The sequence below is a fragment of the Bos indicus x Bos taurus genome, chromosome 21 (assembly GCF_003369695.1).
Source record: "Bos indicus x Bos taurus breed Angus x Brahman F1 hybrid chromosome 21, Bos_hybrid_MaternalHap_v2.0, whole genome shotgun sequence".
NCBI lineage: Eukaryota > Metazoa > Chordata > Mammalia > Artiodactyla > Bovidae > Bos > Bos indicus x Bos taurus.
This window is the reverse complement of record NC_040096.1, coordinates 54,644,639-54,663,832: the sequence shown is the minus strand read 5'-3', so window position 1 is coordinate 54,663,832 and position 19,194 is coordinate 54,644,639. Positions and strand designations below refer to the sequence as shown.

The 19,194-nt window shown below is 35.1% G+C and overlaps 1 protein-coding gene across 3 annotated transcripts in view; it reads left to right on the top strand.

Moving 5' to 3' along the window:
* The window catches only part of KLHL28 (kelch like family member 28), a 32,646-nt gene extending 17,366 nt beyond the window's left edge, over window positions 1-15,280 (top strand). Inside the window, exons 1-5 of one of the 3 annotated variants that reach the window (XM_027521664.1) lie at window positions 2,042-3,307; window positions 3,431-4,329; window positions 6,831-7,274; window positions 9,322-9,530; window positions 10,651-14,921. In XM_027521664.1, coding sequence (XP_027377465.1) covers window positions 3,431-4,329; window positions 6,831-7,274; window positions 9,322-9,530; window positions 10,651-10,814 — 1,716 coding nt within the window. In that variant the 5' untranslated portion in view covers window positions 2,042-3,307 and the 3' untranslated portion in view covers window positions 10,815-14,921. Of the gene's footprint in view, window positions 1-2,041; window positions 3,308-3,430; window positions 4,330-6,830; window positions 7,275-9,321; window positions 9,531-10,650 lie in introns of those variants that run through there. The other 2 variants (XM_027521662.1, XM_027521663.1) reach the window with 2 other exon arrangements.
* The last annotated feature ends 3,914 nt before the right edge of the window (window positions 15,281-19,194 follow it).

Below are 19,194 nucleotides of genomic sequence, written 5' to 3'. Positions count from 1 at the left end.
AAGCTGGAATCAAGATTGCCTGGAGAAATATCAATAACCTCAGATATGCAGATGACACCACCCTTATGGCAGAAAGTGAAGAGGAACTAAAAGCCTCTTGATGAAAGTGAAATAGGAGAGTGAAAAATTTGGCTTAAAGCTCAACATTCAGAAAACAAAGATCATGGCATCTGGTCCCATCACTTCATGGGAAATAGATGGGGAAACAGTGGAAGCAGTGAGAGACTTTATTTTGGGGGGCTCCAAAATCACTGCAGATGGTGACTGCAGCCATGTAATTAAAAGACGCTTACTCCTTGGAAGGAAAGTTATGACCAACCTAGATAGCATATTCAAAAGCAGAGACATTATTTTGTCAACAAAGGTCTGTCTAGTCAAGGCTATGGTTTTTCCTGTGGTCATGTATGGATGTGAGAGTTGGACTGTGAAGAAAGTTGAGTGCTGAAGAATTTATGCTTTTGAAGTGTGGTGTTGGAGAAGACTCTTGAGAGTCCCTTGGACTGCAAGGAGATCCAACCAGTCCCTCCTAAAGGAGATCATTCCTGGGTGTTCATTGGAAGGACTGATGGCTAAAGCTGAAACTCCAGTACTTTGGCCACCTCACGCGAAGACTTAACTCTTTGGAAAAGACCTTGATGCTGGGAGGGATTAGGGGCAGGAGAAGAAGGGGATGACAGGATGAGATGTCTGGATGGCATCACCGACTTGATGTACATGAGTTTGAGTGAACTCCGGGAGTTGGTGATGGACAGGGAGGCCTGGTGTGCTGCGATTCATGGGGTCACAAAGAGTTGGACACGACTGAGCAACTGAACTGAACTGAACTGAAACTTTATAAAACCGTTTTCATGTAACCTTCGAAATATGGTTGTATTCTTGTTTTATGGATGACAGAATTAATACTTGCATTAAGTAATGTACCAATTCCATATAACAGTATATGAGCCAGTTAGGACTAAAACTCATTATCTTGTATTTCCAAGGGCCCTGTTCTTCACTAATACTGTTACATTTCTGTTGCCTCACCATAGTATCCTGTACTCATCATTCTTACAGTCTGTTGTGTTTTCATGTACATTATCTAATTTGATCCTCAAAAACTGTGAGGTACGTATAGTTCAGGTATTACTAACATTGGGCTTCCCAGGTTCTGCTAGTGGTAAAGAGACCTGCGTGCCTTTGCCAGGAGACTTAAGAGATGTGGGTTCAATCTCTCGGCCAGGAAGATCTCCTGAAGAAGAACATGGCAACCCACTCAGTATTCTTGAGAATCCCATGGACAGAGGAGCCTGGTGGGCTACAGTCCATAGGGTCTCAAAGAGTCGGACACGATTGAAGTGACTTAGCATTCATTCATGCATTATTGATATTATGATCTCACTTTGATAAGGAAATTCAAGGTAAGATAAAGTTAATGATGTAAAGTAGCCAGGACCACTTTCTAGTTCTATTGTTTATTTTGTATGTCTACTCACCTTTCCTGTTGTTCATTTTTTTCTTTTTAGTCTAGATAATTAACTAGTTTTTTTCTATTAAATGAAGGCTTAAAAAAGAAGTTAAATAAGTTTAAGAGGTCAGTACTATAGTAAGTAAAAAGAACAGATCCAGATCTAAACATATGCCTTCTGGTTGCTGTTTTCTTAAAATATTCTGTCCTGGAATAAAGTACCTACTGGAAAACCAACAAGTTTCTTGAGACTTGTCTGTACCCTGATTGAGAATTATTCTGTTAGATGTATATAGGATTATTTGGAGAGATCAGAAGTAGAGGTTGGTGATATCAGTTATAATGTCATGTTAACAAAAATTTTTCACATATATAAAATTCAGATGAAACAAATGTGAAATGATGACATTCTTAGTGAAGATCAAAGTTTTAATATTTGAGTATTTTCACTTAAAAATGCCCCAGGAATGAAGTGTTAGATTCTCCCCAGCCTACCAACATTCATATTATTTACTAATGTTCAGAATTTTGTAATTTATTTGATAATACTTTTAAAATAGGAGCTAATCTTCTGCTTTTTAAAGATTATTATTATTATCCCTGAAACTTGTGTTTGAAGAGTGAATGAGATAGGAAAGAAACAGTTCGTATCGTGTAGATGCCTTACGATCCTTTCATCTATTCTAAACAGCTGCTGTGAGCCCTTCTGAAGTGTTGGTGTATTGATTTCTTATGGCTGCTATAACAAATTACCACAAACTCAGTTGCTTAAAATAACAGAACTTTATTCTCTTACAGTCACAGAGGCCAAAAGTCTGAAATTAGTAACACTGGCCTGAAATACGGTGTTGGCAGGGCTGTGTGCCCTCTGGAGGTTCCAGGGGAGAATGCGTGCCTCACCTCTTCCAGCTTCTGGTGGCTGCCAGTGTTAATTGGTTTGTGACTGCATCCCTCCAGTCTCTGCCTCTGTGGTCAGATTACCTTCTTTTCTTCTATCTGTGTCAGATCTCCTTCTGCCTTCTTATAAAGTAAATGTGATTGTACTTGGATAATCCAGGATAATCTCACCATCTCAAAATCCTCAATCATGTCTATACAGTCTTTTTTTTTTTTTTGCCATGTAAAGTACCATTCAAAGCTTCCAGGGATTAGGTTGGGGATGTCTTTTGCTAGAGCAGTTACTCAACATACCCCAATTCTTATTGCCTCTCACTTTTTCTTCATCTTTCCTGTCTCGTCTTTTCTCTTCTTTTCTATTTTTATTCTTTTTCATCTTCCAGAAGCACAGGGTGTTAAGTAGATGGAATGGGTATGATCCAGACGTATCAGGAGTTGAGTAGGTATGGTCTAGATCAGTAAGTGAGCCTTATTGCCCTTATAGAATACCAGACTGTGTTCACATTAAGTTTTTGTTGTCATCGAATCAGTTGACAGTAGTGGTATCTTTATAAATTCAGCATGCTTTTTCAAAATAATTATTGAATCTTTGGGTAAAGTATGTGAGTTAACATGAAATTGCATTTCAGTTAAAGTATCTGTTGATTAGATTGACAGACATTGATATCATTATTGAGAAAAATAGCCAAATAACTACAAGCATTGTTTCAAAATTAATTTTCCTTTAAGCAGTTTTTTTTTTTTTTTCTTCACTATTGTGTTTTATTTCAGGGATAGCTCAGACTTGAATCTAATGAAGGGAAACAGAAGAGTTGGCAGAGTTCTGATTCAAAAGTCCATGTCAAGAGACTTGTATCATTTTGGAGCCTCTGTTTCCTAATATCTATAATAACGGAGTTGAATGATTGTTAACATCCTTTCTATTAATAACTCTAAAAGCCTCTGTCTAGTATGTAGTATAAGGTATTTAAAAACCAACAAACATGCAGATAAACAACAAATCTCATTTATTTTGTGCTACTTGAAAAAGGAATCATTTGTAAGGTTATTTTGAAATAGCTGTCCTTGCCTTTTGTTTTTCTGTAGATGGACCACACATCCCCGACCTACATGCTTGCTAACTTAACCCACTTACATTCTGAACAACTTCTACAAGGCTTGAATCTTCTTCGTCAACATCACGAACTCTGTGACATCATTCTTCGAGTAGGTGATGTTAAAATTCACGCTCACAAAGTGGTACTTGCCAGCATCAGCCCGTATTTCAAAGCTATGTTCACTGGAAACCTCTCTGAAAAAGAGAACAGTGAAGTTGAGTTTCAGTGCATTGATGAGACTGCTCTCCAGGCCATTGTGGAATATGCCTATACAGGGACTGTTTTTATTTCACAAGATACAGTTGAATCTCTCCTTCCAGCAGCAAACCTACTGCAGATAAAACTTGTCCTGAAAGAATGTTGCGCATTTCTTGAAAGCCAACTTGATCCTGGTAATTGTATTGGAATTTCTCGTTTTGCAGAGACGTATGGTTGCCATGACCTTTATTTGGCAGCCACTAAATACATATGCCAGAATTTTGAAGCTGTTTGCCAGACTGAAGAGTTTTTTGAGCTCACTCATGCTGATTTGGATGAAATCGTTTCCAATGACTGTTTGAATGTAGCTACTGAAGAGACTGTTTTTTATGCACTTGAGTCTTGGATCAAGTATGATGTCCAAGAACGCCAGAAGTACTTAGCTCAGCTACTTAACAGTGTGCGATTACCGTTGCTCAGTGTTAAGTTTCTCACTAGATTATATGAAGCAAATCATCTTATTCGTGATGATCGCACTTGTAAACATCTTTTGAATGAAGCTCTGAAGTACCACTTTATGCCCGAACACAGACTGTCTCATCAGACAGTCTTGATGACACGACCTCGCTGTGCTCCCAAAGTACTTTGTGCAGTAGGAGGAAAATCTGGACTGTTTGCCTGTTTAGATAGGTAAATATAAGGTTTTAAAGGATGGATGTGACGTGGGCTTGATCCCTGGGTTGGGAAGATCCCCTGGAGGAGGAAATGGCAACCCACTCCAGTATTCTTGTCTAGAAAATCCCATGGACGGAGGAGCCTGGCGGGCTGTGGTCCGTGGCGTTGCAAAGAGTCGGACACGACTAAAGCGACTTAGCACAACACACATTAATAGATTGTATACTCTTAAAATTTGCTGATTTTTTAATATTTTTAAAATAGTTTTATTTTCCTGTTTACTTTCTTTGCTTTTTTGATTTTTTCTCTTCTTCTTAAAACACTTATCTGTCTGTTTTAATCAGATTGTTGTCCATTCTCTGTAACACTCTCAATTAACCCCTCTTCCCTCCCAGTGCAAAAATTTTATCCGTCCTACTTACTCGTGAACTTTTCTACCATTTTATGCCCTTTTTTTTCCCTTTGTGAAATCATTTACATCTTTGAGTCAGACTAGGTCAGAGAGGATTTATTATTACTAGCTATATCAGACAATGCTAAAGAAGAGAGCTCAGAATCTGTGATGAAGGCAGACTGGGACAAGAATGTGTCTGAATGAGTACAATTAATCAGAATAACCACTAAGGAAATAAAAAATAGGATACTAATACAAGTCTTGGAATTTCCATGCAATTTATTTTCTTCATGTAAATATTTTTTAACAACAGTAGTAAAATGGTGCTTTCTTTTCTAATAACTTAAATAGGAGTTGTCAGACTTTTTCTGTGAAGAGCCAGCCAAATAGTAAATATTTCAGACTTTGTGGGCATATGGTCTGTGTAACTACCTAAGTCTGTCATTGTAGTACAAGAGTGGCCATAGACAATACATAAACATGAAATGGCTGGGTTCCAATAAAACTGTGTTTACAAAAGTAGCTGGTGGGTTGAATTAGACCCATAGCAATCATGATTTAGAGCATTCCACTGGTAACTTTAGTCTGTTTTTTATTTTATATTAGATATAGTTGATTAACAGTGTTGTGTTACACAGATAACTTTTGTACATTGAAAATATAGCTGGATGTTACCTTTGCTTTTCTCTTAACTGAGATTGCTTTATGAAAACGTTTATGTTTAATATATTTGTTTAATATTCTAAAATATTTCCAGACATTTAGTAGAATGAGTTTCCTCCAATAAGAGGAGACTGTTGTTTTTTAAATCAAAGTCAGTTAGTGGGTTCTTTATCTTTTAAAAAGTCTTGGTGTACATTTTAATTGTGGTTTAAAACTGGTATTGTTGAGGTTGGGCTAACAATACCTTTAAAGTTCCCTCATGCCCCTCCTGAATACCATCTCCTTCTCTCCCCCAGAAGTAACCACTATTCTGAATTTTTAATGGATTATTCCTTTGCATTTTGTTGTAATTTTGCCACATATGTGCCCCAATATATAGTTAGGCTTTGTAAATTTTTATATATAAATGCAGTAATACCATATATATTCTTTAAGGATGTGTTTTCTTTGAACAGAAAGTTTATAAAATTGAGATTGCATGAGGAAATAGTTCATTTAATTTTATTGGTATATGATAGTATAGTGAAAGTGAAGTCACTCAGTTGAGTCCGACTCTTCGCGACCCCATGGACTGTAGTCTACCAGGCTCCTCCGTCCATGGGATTTCCCAGGCAAGAGTACTGGAATGGGTTGCCATTGCCTTCTCCTTGCCTTCTCCATTATAGTAGATGGACATAATATAACATTTTCTTTCTGTAATGAATATGTTAACTATAAAAATTAGTTGAAATGTTCCACATATATAGAAAAGTTCACAAATCCCAAGTATACAGCTCAATGAGTTATCACCAAGTAAGCATTACAAACCATTTCACGAAAAGAGTATAACCAACACTCACAAGCCACCCTTAAGGTCCCTCCCTGTCCTCTCTGAAGGTAACTGCTATCCTCATTTCTAATCTAGAGATTAGAAATGCTTTTGAATTTGATGGAAGTGAAACTGTATTGCAGAATCAATTTGGCCTGTTTCCCTGAACATTATATGTGTGAGGTTCACTGCTGGTGTGTGTAGTTGTAGTTTGTTCGTTTTCATTGCTGTATAGTATTTTCTTACAAGATATGCACAGTTTACTAACCCATTTTATAATTGATGAGAAATCTGATTATTCTCAGTTTTTGATTATTAAAAATAATGCTACTGTGAACATCATTGTACATACATATATATATATATATGTGCATTTCTTTTGCATGCATATCTAGGAATGGAATTGCTTAGTCATAGGGTGGACACATCACATTTATGCATTCTCCTTTTGATAGATGATTGTGTTGTGCTGCTATAAATATTTCTCTATTTGTGTCCTTTTGCAAACTATCTGTCTAGGCATTCCGTAGAATAGATACACAAGAATGCAATAGCTGTATCAGAGCATATGTGTATCTTCTATTTTGCCAGATATTGTTTATGGGCCATTTTGATGTTTTAAATTTTAATGTTTGTCTGCTTGTTCTTTAGTGTGGAGATGTACTTTCCTCAGAATGACTCTTGGATTGGTTTGGCACCCCTAAACATTCCTCGCTATGAATTTGGAATATGCGTTTTAGACCAAAAAGTGTATGTTATAGGTGGTATTGAAACTAACGTGCGTCCTGGCATCACTATCAGAAAACATGAAAATTCAGTAGAATGCTGGAATCCTGATACAAATACTTGGACTTCTCTCGAGAGGATGAATGAGAGTCGTAGTACCCTTGGAGTAGTGGTACTTGCAGGAGAACTTTATGCTTTGGGTGGTTATGATGGACAGTCTTACTTGCAATCTGTAGAGAAGTATATTCCCAAAGTAAGAAAATGGCAACCTGTGGCACCCATGACTACGACAAGAAGTTGTTTTGCTGCAGCAGTGTTGGATGGAATGATATACGCCATTGGAGGGTATGGTCCTGCCCACATGAACAGGTATTGAACTTAATCAAGTTGCATATGCTTGTGGGTTTTTGAAAGTATCATTAACAGTGATTTCTAGATTTTAAATGATTTGTGCATATAAATGAACTTCTCTAATTTAAAAAAAATGTTAATAGGTACTTGGGAGACTTAGTCTGCTCCACGTGCGAGTATGTCTGTAATTATCTACATGGAGATTTAATACACACCTAAAAATCAGTTCCCACTTATTAAATTTTACTCATTCATCAGTATAAATGGACTGGATTTTAAAATTCATGAGTCTGAAAATATGGTGAAGTTAGATCACTTTCGATTTGGGATAGTGTGTGTATGTGTAAGTGTGTGTGTGGGTGTTTGTATGTGAATGATCTGTTATTGCACTGCTTAATAGAATAAAAAAGTGAAAAGTGTCATTTCTGTACACTTCTAAGGTATTATAATGCATCATAAACTTTAAACCTTATTTAAATATGCCTTTCTGTATTCTTATTCTATAATCATACGTGTATCATTATGTATCTGAGCTGTGCTAGAGTTTAAATGTGAAATTTCTGTGTTTTGTAGTATTCTTTTAATAAAGGAGAAATAGATATGAGGAAAAAAGTATAAAGTGACTGCTTATAAGGAAAATTAATCATAATTCTGATCCTTTGTTGAAAGTTGAGGTTCTAAAAATACCATCTCTAATGGTATTTTTTTTCCCACGAAATTTTTAATTCTGCTTAAAAATTCACCAGGAATCTAATAGTATTTATCTGCAATAGTGGTACATATTTTATTTATTATAAGCATTTTAATGAAAGAGTGTGTGGTGGTTTGTTAACAGACTGAGAAAGCAGTTACACAATAGTATTTCGTCTATAAATTTTTATTTCTGTGCAGACTAAATTTTTCCTCCTTTTTGTTGCTCCTTTAGTTGAAGGAAAAGTATCTGGAGCCCAGACATGCATTTGTGTTCTTTGAAAAGCCGCTAGCAGAAATTTGTAAGATAAAAGATTACATACTTTAATTTTGAGATAATGCTGTTGAAGTTTTAAGTTCTTGTTACAAGTTAATCACGAGACTTTTCTTGTTTGGTGATTTTGCTCTTACTCTCTTTATCCTGGTGTACTTTCAGAAATAGTTATAGTTTAGTCTTTTAGTCTAGCCTAGTCCCTATTCTGAACTCCAGACTGACTCTCAAATGCTTCAGGCTTTCTTGAGAAGTTAGGCTGGAACCAGCATAGGCTCAGCCCACTTACCTTTGTGCCCCTTCAGGGCAAAGCATAGGCTTCGAGGCCTTCTGGGATTTTCCAGGGAAACTTTTCTGGAAATTCTGATTTGATTTGAATTTCCTAATCCAGTTTGGAAATGCCAAGAATTCTTGGAATGCACACTTGATCTAAATCCTGAATGACTTGATCTGAGTCCTGAAGGAATTCTCCTGAATGACTCAGATTATTATGATTAGCCAGTTTGTGTTTGGAAATCTGTAGTGTTTATTCTGAAGTAAGTCACCATGAATTCACCTGTAAGAAAAAATCCTCTTTTCCTCCTCACCGTCTTTCCTTCTCATAGTTGAGTGGAAGATCCTTAGTATCTTTAGGAAACATGTATGTTCAGTATGTGATTTTCAAAGTCCTTTCACATGCATATTCACTGGACTTTATTCTTACATGAATCCTTGATGTTGTATTATCCCCATGTTTGCAGATGAGAGGAAATGACTTCTCTAGGGTTACACAAATCCAAAGTAGTAGGGCCAGGGTTTATACAGCTTTGGGTATGCATTATACTTGAATCCAAATTTTCTGACTTCAAAGGCTCTATGCCCTTCACACACCTTCCTGTTCGTACAATATAATGGAGTAGGATATGGCTGTTACTGCACCAGTCTACAAGGTAAGCTTTTATCCTGCGATTTTTATCAGCAAAATATAAATATTTGGAACAAACTGCTCTTGTTTTATGTCTATCCATTTGCACTTTTAAAACTCTGGTGGGTTTTAGTTGCTTTAGGAGGAAGAGTGACCCAAAGAACATGTGAATTAATTCTTTCTTTTGTGAATGTTTGCAGTGTGGAGCGTTACGATCCAAGTAAAGACTCCTGGGAGATGGTTGCATCTATGGCAGATAAAAGGATTCACTTTGGTGTGGGTGTCATGCTAGGCTTTATTTTCGTGGTGGGTGGACATAATGGTGTTTCACATTTGTCAAGCATTGAAAGATACGATCCTCATCAAAATCAGTGGACTGTGTGCAGACCAATGAAAGAACCCAGAACAGGTAATAATAATGTCCCAATATCTAAACATATAGGACAATATGTTTTTATAGTGATATTCTTAAAATAGTAGTTTCTTGGGATATAACAGTAAATGACTTGTCCAGAAAAAACCTTTATGATGAACTTGACAGACAATCTTGATTAGACAAAACTATATAGATTTCTTATTTTAATATGCCAATGCACATATTGTTATTTTTTTAAACTTATAGAGTACATTTTGAGAAATACTGATAACAGAAAGTATCTGATAGAAGCTCTTTTTGTCCATGTAACAAATGTTGTTTTATGTCTTACACACACACAGTATCTTTGGATTGTTCTATTTGGTTTTTTGGTTTTTATTACTGTACATCAGTGGTCTGCCTGTTCACTTTCAAATGTTCTCTCTTCCTCAAGAGATACAGTTGATCTGGAAAGGATTGGACTTCAGGTTGCATAAAGATAAACAAATACTTCTTTGAGGAAAAGAAATTATCCTTGAACCCAAACTCAAATCACATGATTTTAAGAGGAATATTTTACTGGTGGAAATGCTTTAGGAGTATCCCTTGCATTTATGATTAAAGAAACTCCTGAAAAATAAACATACAAAGGAAATTGAAAAGAGAAAATGGGATGCACTGTTTTAGTCATCTACTATAATGAGTTTCTGTGGTACCATTGAGTGAGAAAGCCCCAAAACAATGAAAATATAAAATAATAGGGTAGCCTTGTTCTTTTTAGAACTGTATATAAAGTAGAATTTATAAGCATAAATTATATAGTTTAATATATATTTAAAATGTCAATATATTTGAAAACAAGTAAATGATTTTTTAAAAAATAGAAATTTAAATTGAGAAGAAAGTTTTGTGGAAAGATACATACTACATTCTTAATACTTAACTGTGGTGGAGAGGGAGAGTAGGATTGGGGAGGAGAGGTGAAGGAATGCTTGAGCTGTTTTATATGAAGGGATTTTTTTTCCCGGTAAGCACGTATTGCTCTGTTGCTTGTAAAATGAATAATAGATTGTTGAAATGTATTTTAAGAAAACATTTAAATACAAATTTAGTGTGAAGTCAGCTTCGTGGTTAACATATTTTTCCTCCTATTTTTTTAACCTACCTTTCCTAGGAGTTGGTGCTGCAGTAATTGATAACTACCTTTATGTAGTTGGTGGTCACTCAGGGTCTTCATATCTGAATACCGTGCAGAAATATGACCCTATCTCAGATACGTGGCTGGATTCAGCTGGCATGATATACTGTCGCTGCAATTTTGGACTCACTGCACTTTAACTAGTGTGGACTTGTGGAAATAGTGTAGTGACGGACCTCGTGACGCATGAGAGGATGCCCAGGTTTCTGAAGCCACAAAGCTACACTGCTTTCTCTTTAACTTAAAATGGCATGAAGACTCAAAGTTTTGTTGGGTACTTTGAACTGACAAGTAGCTTTGATTGCTCTTGATTACATAGTGAATCAGTAATCCAAAAAAAAAAAAAAAAAAACCACAAAAAACAAAGATCTTGCCAACTGAATTGTGCACTTTTTTTTTTTCCTGAAACTGGGATAGAATAGTTTTATGTTCATAAGTGTACATGTGGAAAAACCCTTGCTGCTTTTTAAAAAAATGTAGCTTTCTCCCTTCTCCTTGTTGTGCACCATGATGAGAGATGCTTAGATGCTGGAGTATACTGAGTCACTCAGTAGACAGGCTGATAGTCTGTTGGATATAAACTCAGATGCTTCACATTTTAAACAAACAAAGGGCTGCTCCCCACCCCACCCCACCCTATTTTTAAGGGTTGTGAATTACACACCTAGTGAATCACCTGGATTTTCTTCCTGCTAAATGGCTTTAGGGCTGGGGATATAATCAGTTTGCAAGATAAATGCATTTACTATCATGATTTGGAGTCCTGTTTAAGCAATCAATTTACTGTGTATGCCTTTTTTATATGGGCAGGTTAATGCTGGATGAATTTAGTTACCCATCTATGCTATGCTAAGCACGGATAGAAAGAGTTAAGCATATCCGTTTCAATTTCTTTTTATAGAAGTACGGCAGGCTTCCCAGTGTTGATGTAAATATTTGACAAATGTTGCCACCCTTAGTGCACATTGAGTTTTTTCATGTAACCTTACAATAATTTTAGTTTTTTAAGACTTTTGTTTGCTTTTTCAAAGTGTTCAGATATAAAAATGGTGCTAACTGTAGGATCTATTATAAGGCTGTGACAATGTTCTTTTGGATGTTAAATATGAAATATGCATGACATGTTTTTATAGTATTTTTCATTTTTACTAGCTTGGTTCATTTGTGCTTATTAAAAATGTTGGTGATTATACTAATATTTACATCCAAAAATTATTCAAGCAGCCTATGTTATGCTTTTCATGGTTCCTGAATAGTGATTTAAAGATATACTTTGTCTGTTTTTCGTTGTGCTGGATGTTATATGCCCGTCTTAAAAACAGAAATATATGCATTAAATATAAAGCACTAGGCAGTTAAGCATTACCTTATACATTTCTTAGGTAACTGAATATTTTAAAGTTATTGAGGAAAACTGGAACTCGATGTTTACCTGAGTAATGGTTCTAATTCAGTTCTCCTTTGACTAAAGAAATGATCTTTTAAAGTAAAATTGTTTGCTATAAGCTAAGTGACAGCTTATTTAAAAGAACTGACTAATTCATTTTGTTTTGCATGTTTTAGTAAATGTCTGTTAATCTTGAATACGTTACTTTGCATTAGAGTGTTGGTACTTGTATTTTTGGTACTATAGTAATTTTGTTTTCCTTATTTTTTTCTTTCGTTTTTCTTTTTTAAGACTGCCCACTGTCTCCTTCATAGTCTCTTTAAAACTAATATATATTTGTCTTAAAAAAAATTCATACTATATTCTTAAGTGCCATAATGTTCTGAACTATTGTTAAGAAGCCATTTATAATGATAATACATAGGTTCATTTTTAGGATATGTGTTATTTCTTGAAAACTACTTATAGCCGGGCAGTTTTCCATTTTCCTTGTTCTTCCATAAACTGCCAGTTGTAGATTTAAATATATACTACAAAACTATGTGAACTCATCTTTAATCATATAGGTAGTTTCATGCTTTATAAATATTTGCACAGATTATAAAACCTTGCAAGTGAATTTTAGTCTCTTTCTAATTAAGAACTCAACAAGAGCTACTAATAAAATTGACAGGCTGAATATTTTCTATGTTGCTTGTTTGAATAACTTAATGATATATAGCAATAACTTTTTCATTGATTTGAATAAATCTGTTGAATAGAAACAAGGTGCACTATTGTGACTGGCCTAGATTTCATTTAAAGAAAGCAGTTTAAAGCAATTGAAAACAGATTGCATCACATGTGTAATTTTAAATCCCCAACTCCACTTTCTTTCTGTTTCAATCAAAAGAATTTTTTCTTGATAATACTAAAAATGTTAATCAATAGTTAAATACATCCTATTCCAGGTTTTTAATTCCCTCTCCCCAGAAGATAAGGGAATTTGAAGGACTAGAAATTTATTTTAATTGTAAACCAATCTATACTATACCTCTCATTTTCACAATGTTTTCTGTACATATCATTCCCACTGTCGTGTTATTATAAAATATATAATCATTTGGTAAATTAGACCAAAGGCATAAGTTGATCACTGTTTTGGAACAACCTAAATTTCATCTCAGTGAAGACTAAATGTGAAACATCTTGGGCAATAGTATGAGCCATATCCTAGAGAACCAATTATGAAAACCTGGGAAAAGGAAGCGAAAAACCCCTCAAATTTAGAAATATTTATGTTAGGCTTGCTAAACCTACTTTACTGTCATAACAACCAGAGGTATCGTGACCTGACAGCTGATAACCTTAGAACAGAGCCTTCTTGTTCACATTTGTAAGAGGTTTCATCATGAATACTTTACTGACAACTTGTGAATTTAAAGCCACATTTCTTTACGTTAAAAAGGATCAAAATGTTGTAATATAAATTTCCAGAACTGAAGATTTTAGAAATAATTTTGTACACTCAAGGAAAGGCAAAGGCTATTTAAGATTGCGTAAACTATTTTGGAAAAAAGTACAGTGGGAAATAGAAATTAATCCAATCAGCTAGAAGACAATTGCCCTCTGTAATTATGATAAGACTTAATCTGTTAGGAATTTTTTAGCCATTTAATATTTGTTGACTATAGTCATAGAACTCAAGTGATTAATGTAGTCCAAAGGATAGTTTAGTTATGTAATTTCCATGTTATTGCTAATACTGTTTTACACATGAATGAATATTACTTTCTAGGATGTACTATCAAGTAATAGGATGGCATTAGGTTTTGAAAAGTTATTTTGGTAACTTGATGAATATGGAGGGTCTACTGTACATACAAGATACTGTGCTAGATGCTATGGGAGCTAGGAATATAAAGCAAATATAGCCTCCATTCAAAGAGTAAAATATAGTGAGGCAGACTTATACCCAAATAACTGTTATGGTAAAGGGTGAATCTAATTCCTTATTTCCAACATCATGAGAAGTGATCAGAGATCCAATTTATGTATAAACATTTGTGTCTTCTAGTGTCCAATTAGGTTTTATTGACATGACATAAAATAGAATTATGTAAAAAACTAATATTTATATAACTCCAGCTTTCCTAAAATTGGATGATATATTTTCTAGTAGAAATACAGAACTATAGAAAATTTTAAAAATATTTATTATGCTTTCAAATCTCTGGCTGACTTTGAAGGAAAAAATATGTAAATATAATGCTGTGTGTTTTCAGTTTTGGTGTTGGATTTCTGGTATCGTCACCTAAGTGCTCATTTTCAGGAAAATCAGATTCTACAATAAATATACTGCTTCAAGTTCAATAAACTTGTGATAACCTCTATAACCTCTGTAGTTTGAAAGTTAAGAACTTACAAAGATGTCACATGTCAAGTTAACATCCAGTTCTACTTCTTAACCTTTTTTTCCTTTGTAAAACAGCACTTTAATTAGACATGATTTAATTAGATACAGTTATTCTATGGCTGCATATATATTAGATTTCACTTACAGGATGTTGATTCAGTGTTGATATACATTTGAAAAGAGTGAGGAAAACAGTAAGTTTTGAATACTATAGGTTTACAAGTTTTCTTACTGGTGTGAATATGGAGTTAAAAATCCAGTTTACATCTCTGCAGAGAGAAAAATTGTTATCCATATGTCTTTTTATCGTATACATATTTAACTAGAGATAATTTATTGTTAATTTTGTCAAATTATCATGTGTAAGTCCCGTTTATTTTAAAATACTAAGCAAAAAGTTCCAAGTTTGCCTTAAAAACAAGTGAAATTAAAGAACTGGATGATAATGCCTATATTTTTGCCTTATGAATTGTGCTGTATCATAAACCAGAGATGGTTTTGATTTTAACAGGATTATGAAATTTTGTAGATGTAGAGTACTAATATTTGTACTCTTGCAAAGAATGTGATCTAGTTGTGGATTATGTTAGTGTTTAAATGTTTTTGTATATGTATTTTACCTCTGAATATGTATCTTTTTAGCATCAGGGTTTTATTTTATTTTTGTTTACAGAGTAAAGTGGCATTTAACTTGTTGAAGGTTGTATTCCTTTGTCTTTTATTTTTAAAGTTCTTTGTGTGTACTATTGTGGTTATGCTCTGTATTGACTATGGTTAAATTTCATTTAATGTGAAATATTTAAAATAAATACGAAAAACAAGAATGTGTGTGTGTATCCATTGTTGTGAATTGACCCAAGCTCACTTTGTCATGCTCAACTCTTAGGTTCTTTTCAGAAGATAGTGGCCACAAAAATTGGAATTGAATGTGGGATAGCTATTCCTTTACATCCTTGTTAGCAGGTTATAATGAAAACATGTCTTAAACTAACTTCTACTACATATTTAGACTCTTTAGATTAACAAAGCAGGATTAACAGATGGATTCTGATAACCCTTGCATACAAGGGCTGGAAATATCTTTAGACGTTCCACGTATCTTAAAACTTTAATTTCCCCAGTAAATATCCCTGACATTTAATATACTAATTAGCAAAACATTGGATACAGATCAAATTGTGGGTAAGAGATATATTTGTATTTGCCTTAAGCTTGGGTTTCCTGGTTAGAAGGCCAGCTAACCATCCCTCAACTGCATTCTTAATGAGGGCAACTCCTAGGGTTGAAGTAGAAACAGATACATACTGAAGTAGTTAAGGTATTATAGATGATATATATAAATACTCATTTTGGGAAGACATTAAAATGTTGGATTTAAGATTTCTAGACTGGATGCTTTTGAAATTCTGCTTTTTAATTCTAGTGAAAGTGAAAGGACTGTAGCCCATCGGACTCCTCCATCCATGGAATTTTCCAGGCAAGGGTACTGGAGTGGGTTGCCATTTCCTTCTCCAGGGGATCTTCCTGACCCAGGGATTGAACCTGGGTCTCCTGCATTGTAGGCAGACGCTTTTACCGTCTGAGCCACCAGGGAAGCCCAAAATTTTAAGACATTCACAGATAGCTTTCATGTTACCCAGAAAATCTGTCTGCAGTTATTAGAGTTTAGTTATGTTTAAGACATAACGGAAGGTGTAAAGGGGTAACAAGCCATATCCTACAGTCTGCTTAAGGAATGAAAAATACACCTCCTTTGTTTTTTTGGCTTTTGTTGTTTCAGTAAGGGAGAATGGAATGCCACTCTGGCAGAGCCCTAGCAGTGCCTCTAATGTTCTTTCTAAAATTACTAGATGCTTCTCTTGTTTGGGGCCAGTGTGGGAACGGGAGTGAAAGTTTCAGCTCAGTTTGGATGAGTGGATTGTAGGAGTCAGCAGTAGACTCATCATGGGATACAAAAAACTGTTTCAAGAGTCCAAACTATTAAGGCCAGGAGTAAAATTGAGTTCTGTGTTAAGATAGGCTTAGAACAGTTGAAACGGTTTTGGTATGTCTTCTTTCCTCCCTCTTTTTAATAGAAATGGAATCTTCCTGTACCCATCACCCAGCTTCAACAATTAAGCACATTTTGTTAATCCTACTTTTCCTCATTTTTCACCCTACTTTTTTTTTTTTTGGCTGAAATACTTTAAAGAGAATCCCAAACATGGAATATAACTGGTAAATAATTGAGGCTGCATCTCGAAGTGATAAACATGTTCAAAAATTTCATTCTATGAGCACCACTGATAACATCACACTTTAAACATTTAATATTTTTATAATATTTAGTATTTGTTGTTTAGTTGCTAAGTCGTGTCTGACTGTTTTTGTGACCTCATGGACTGTAACCCACCAGGCTTCTCTGTCCGTGAGATTTCCCAGGCAAGAATACTGGAGTGGGTTGCCATTTCCTTCTCCAGAAGATCTTCCAGACCTAGGGACTGAATCTGCTTCTCTCCAATAGCAGGCAGATTCTTTACCACTAAGCCACCTGGAAAGCCCAATATTTAGTATGGTCTGTATTAAAATTTCCCTTACTGTCTCAGAATTTTTTTTTCTGTTACTTGGTTGAGTCAGGAGCTAAATAAGGTTTATACATTGCTTTTGACAGTTAACACCCCTAAGTTATTTTTAATCTCTGCCTACCAGTCACTGCCCTCCTCCCCCTCTTCATGTCATTTACTTGTTAATAAATGAGATTGTTCATCTAGTAGATTGTCCCATGTTCTAGATTTGACTGATTGCTTTTTGTGTGTTTTGTTTAACTTATGTCCTATTCTGCAAATGTTCTATACATTAACTAATGGCTATGGACTCTAGATTTAGATTTTTTTTTTTGGGCAAGCATGGTTGATGCTGCATATACTTTCTATTGTATCTGAGGCATGTTATGTTTGGTTACAGCACATCAGGAGATGCTAACATTAATCACAGTTTGGGTTCAGCTGTCAGCCTGTTGCCTTCATTATCAAGTTCCCCATCAAACTCTCAATTGGTTTTAGCAGCTGTTAATGAGTACTACTGGATCCATCATCATATTGGGTGGTAAAATGGTAATTTTCTATCTCTGCCATTCCTTTTGCATTTATTAGCTGGAATTCTATAAAAGAAGGCTCTTCCTCATCATTTAGTTGAGTACCTTGAGATAAGGTCTGTACAGGAAAAGCTGGGGAAAATATGTGATACATTCCTTTCTCAAAATAATGAATTGGTGCTCTACACAACTCCAAAGGTGATCAAGTATTAAACTCATGATATATTTTTATATGTTTGTATGTGTTTCAACCAACACATCTTAAGCCTGTGGATACCTTCATGAAGTTCCATTGAACACCTCCTTGCTTTTATAGAGTTATTTTCACATAATTTAGAATGATTACAAAGAAGTTGTAAGGATAATACAGAAATTACTATATAACTTTTTCAAGGTACACCAGTTTTTGGCATTTTGCCACTTGTTTTATTGTCCTTTCTTTTTTTTTTTTAAGTCATTTGTAATGTTGCATACAGTGTATCTTTTTATACCTTAATACTTAAACACATATATCCCAAGAATAAGGCTACTCATTCTCTTATGTAAGCACAGTTCAGGTGTCAAAATTGTGTTTTGGCTTTTCCTTTACATTTTCGTTCTCAGATCTAGAATCAGCCATTTCTCCAAAGGACCCTATCACCTTTTGCTGGTAAATGATATGTAGAGATCCCAATGTTTTACTAGTGGTAATTTCTGCTACTGAGTTGTCATTGCTTGTAGGCTATTCAATAAGCAGAATCAGGAAATGCTTCCTTTAAAATTTTACTTTCATTTTACTTAAATTTTTGGATTTTAATGACTTTTTCTTAGCCTGAAAATCTTGGCTTCTATCAACATTAACATAATTTAATTATATTATTTTACAACATACTTAACAATGATTTCAAAATAACAATACTGATATGAACAATAAAACCAATAAGTACCGTTGAGTCCTTTGTGATTTTTTTTGTCCTTAGAATGTGTTTCACAAGTATCAACAATAAAAATACTGGTCTTAGAGTGAAATGAAGAAATATTTGGTTAAAACATCATTGATGTTCAGTGAGGCTACTTTAATGGAAGTTTAATTTTTAGGAGTATACTTGTAAATTTCATTTTTAAATTATATGGAATATTTACTTGACTGCAAAGTTGAAAGTATATGAAAAGATACATTCACATAAGTTTTGTGTATATTTCCATTTCTTTCACTCTGTTCATTTTTATTTTTCGGCCATGCCGAGAGGCATGTGGGATCTTAGTTCCCTGCTGCTGCTGCTGCTGCTGCTGCTAAGTCGCTTAAGTTGTGTCCGACTCTGTGCGACCCCATAGATGGCAGCCCACCAGGCTCCCCTGTCCCTGGGATTCTCCAGGCAAGAATGCTGGAGTGGGTTGCCATTTCCTTCTCCAATGCGTGAAAGTGAAGTCACTCAGTCATGTCCGACTCTTAGCGACCACGTGGACTGCAGCCTACCAGGCTCCTCAGTCCATGGGATTTTCCAGGCAAGAGTACTGGAGTGGGGTGCCATTGCCTTCTCCACTTAGTTCCCTGACCAGGGATCAAACTTGTGACCCCTGCAGTGGAAGCTTGGAGTCTTAAGCACTGGACCACAAGATCACTCATAGGTGATCACTTTTGTCAGGTGCTGGTTCCTTTTATTTCATTTTGAAAAAATCCTTCCC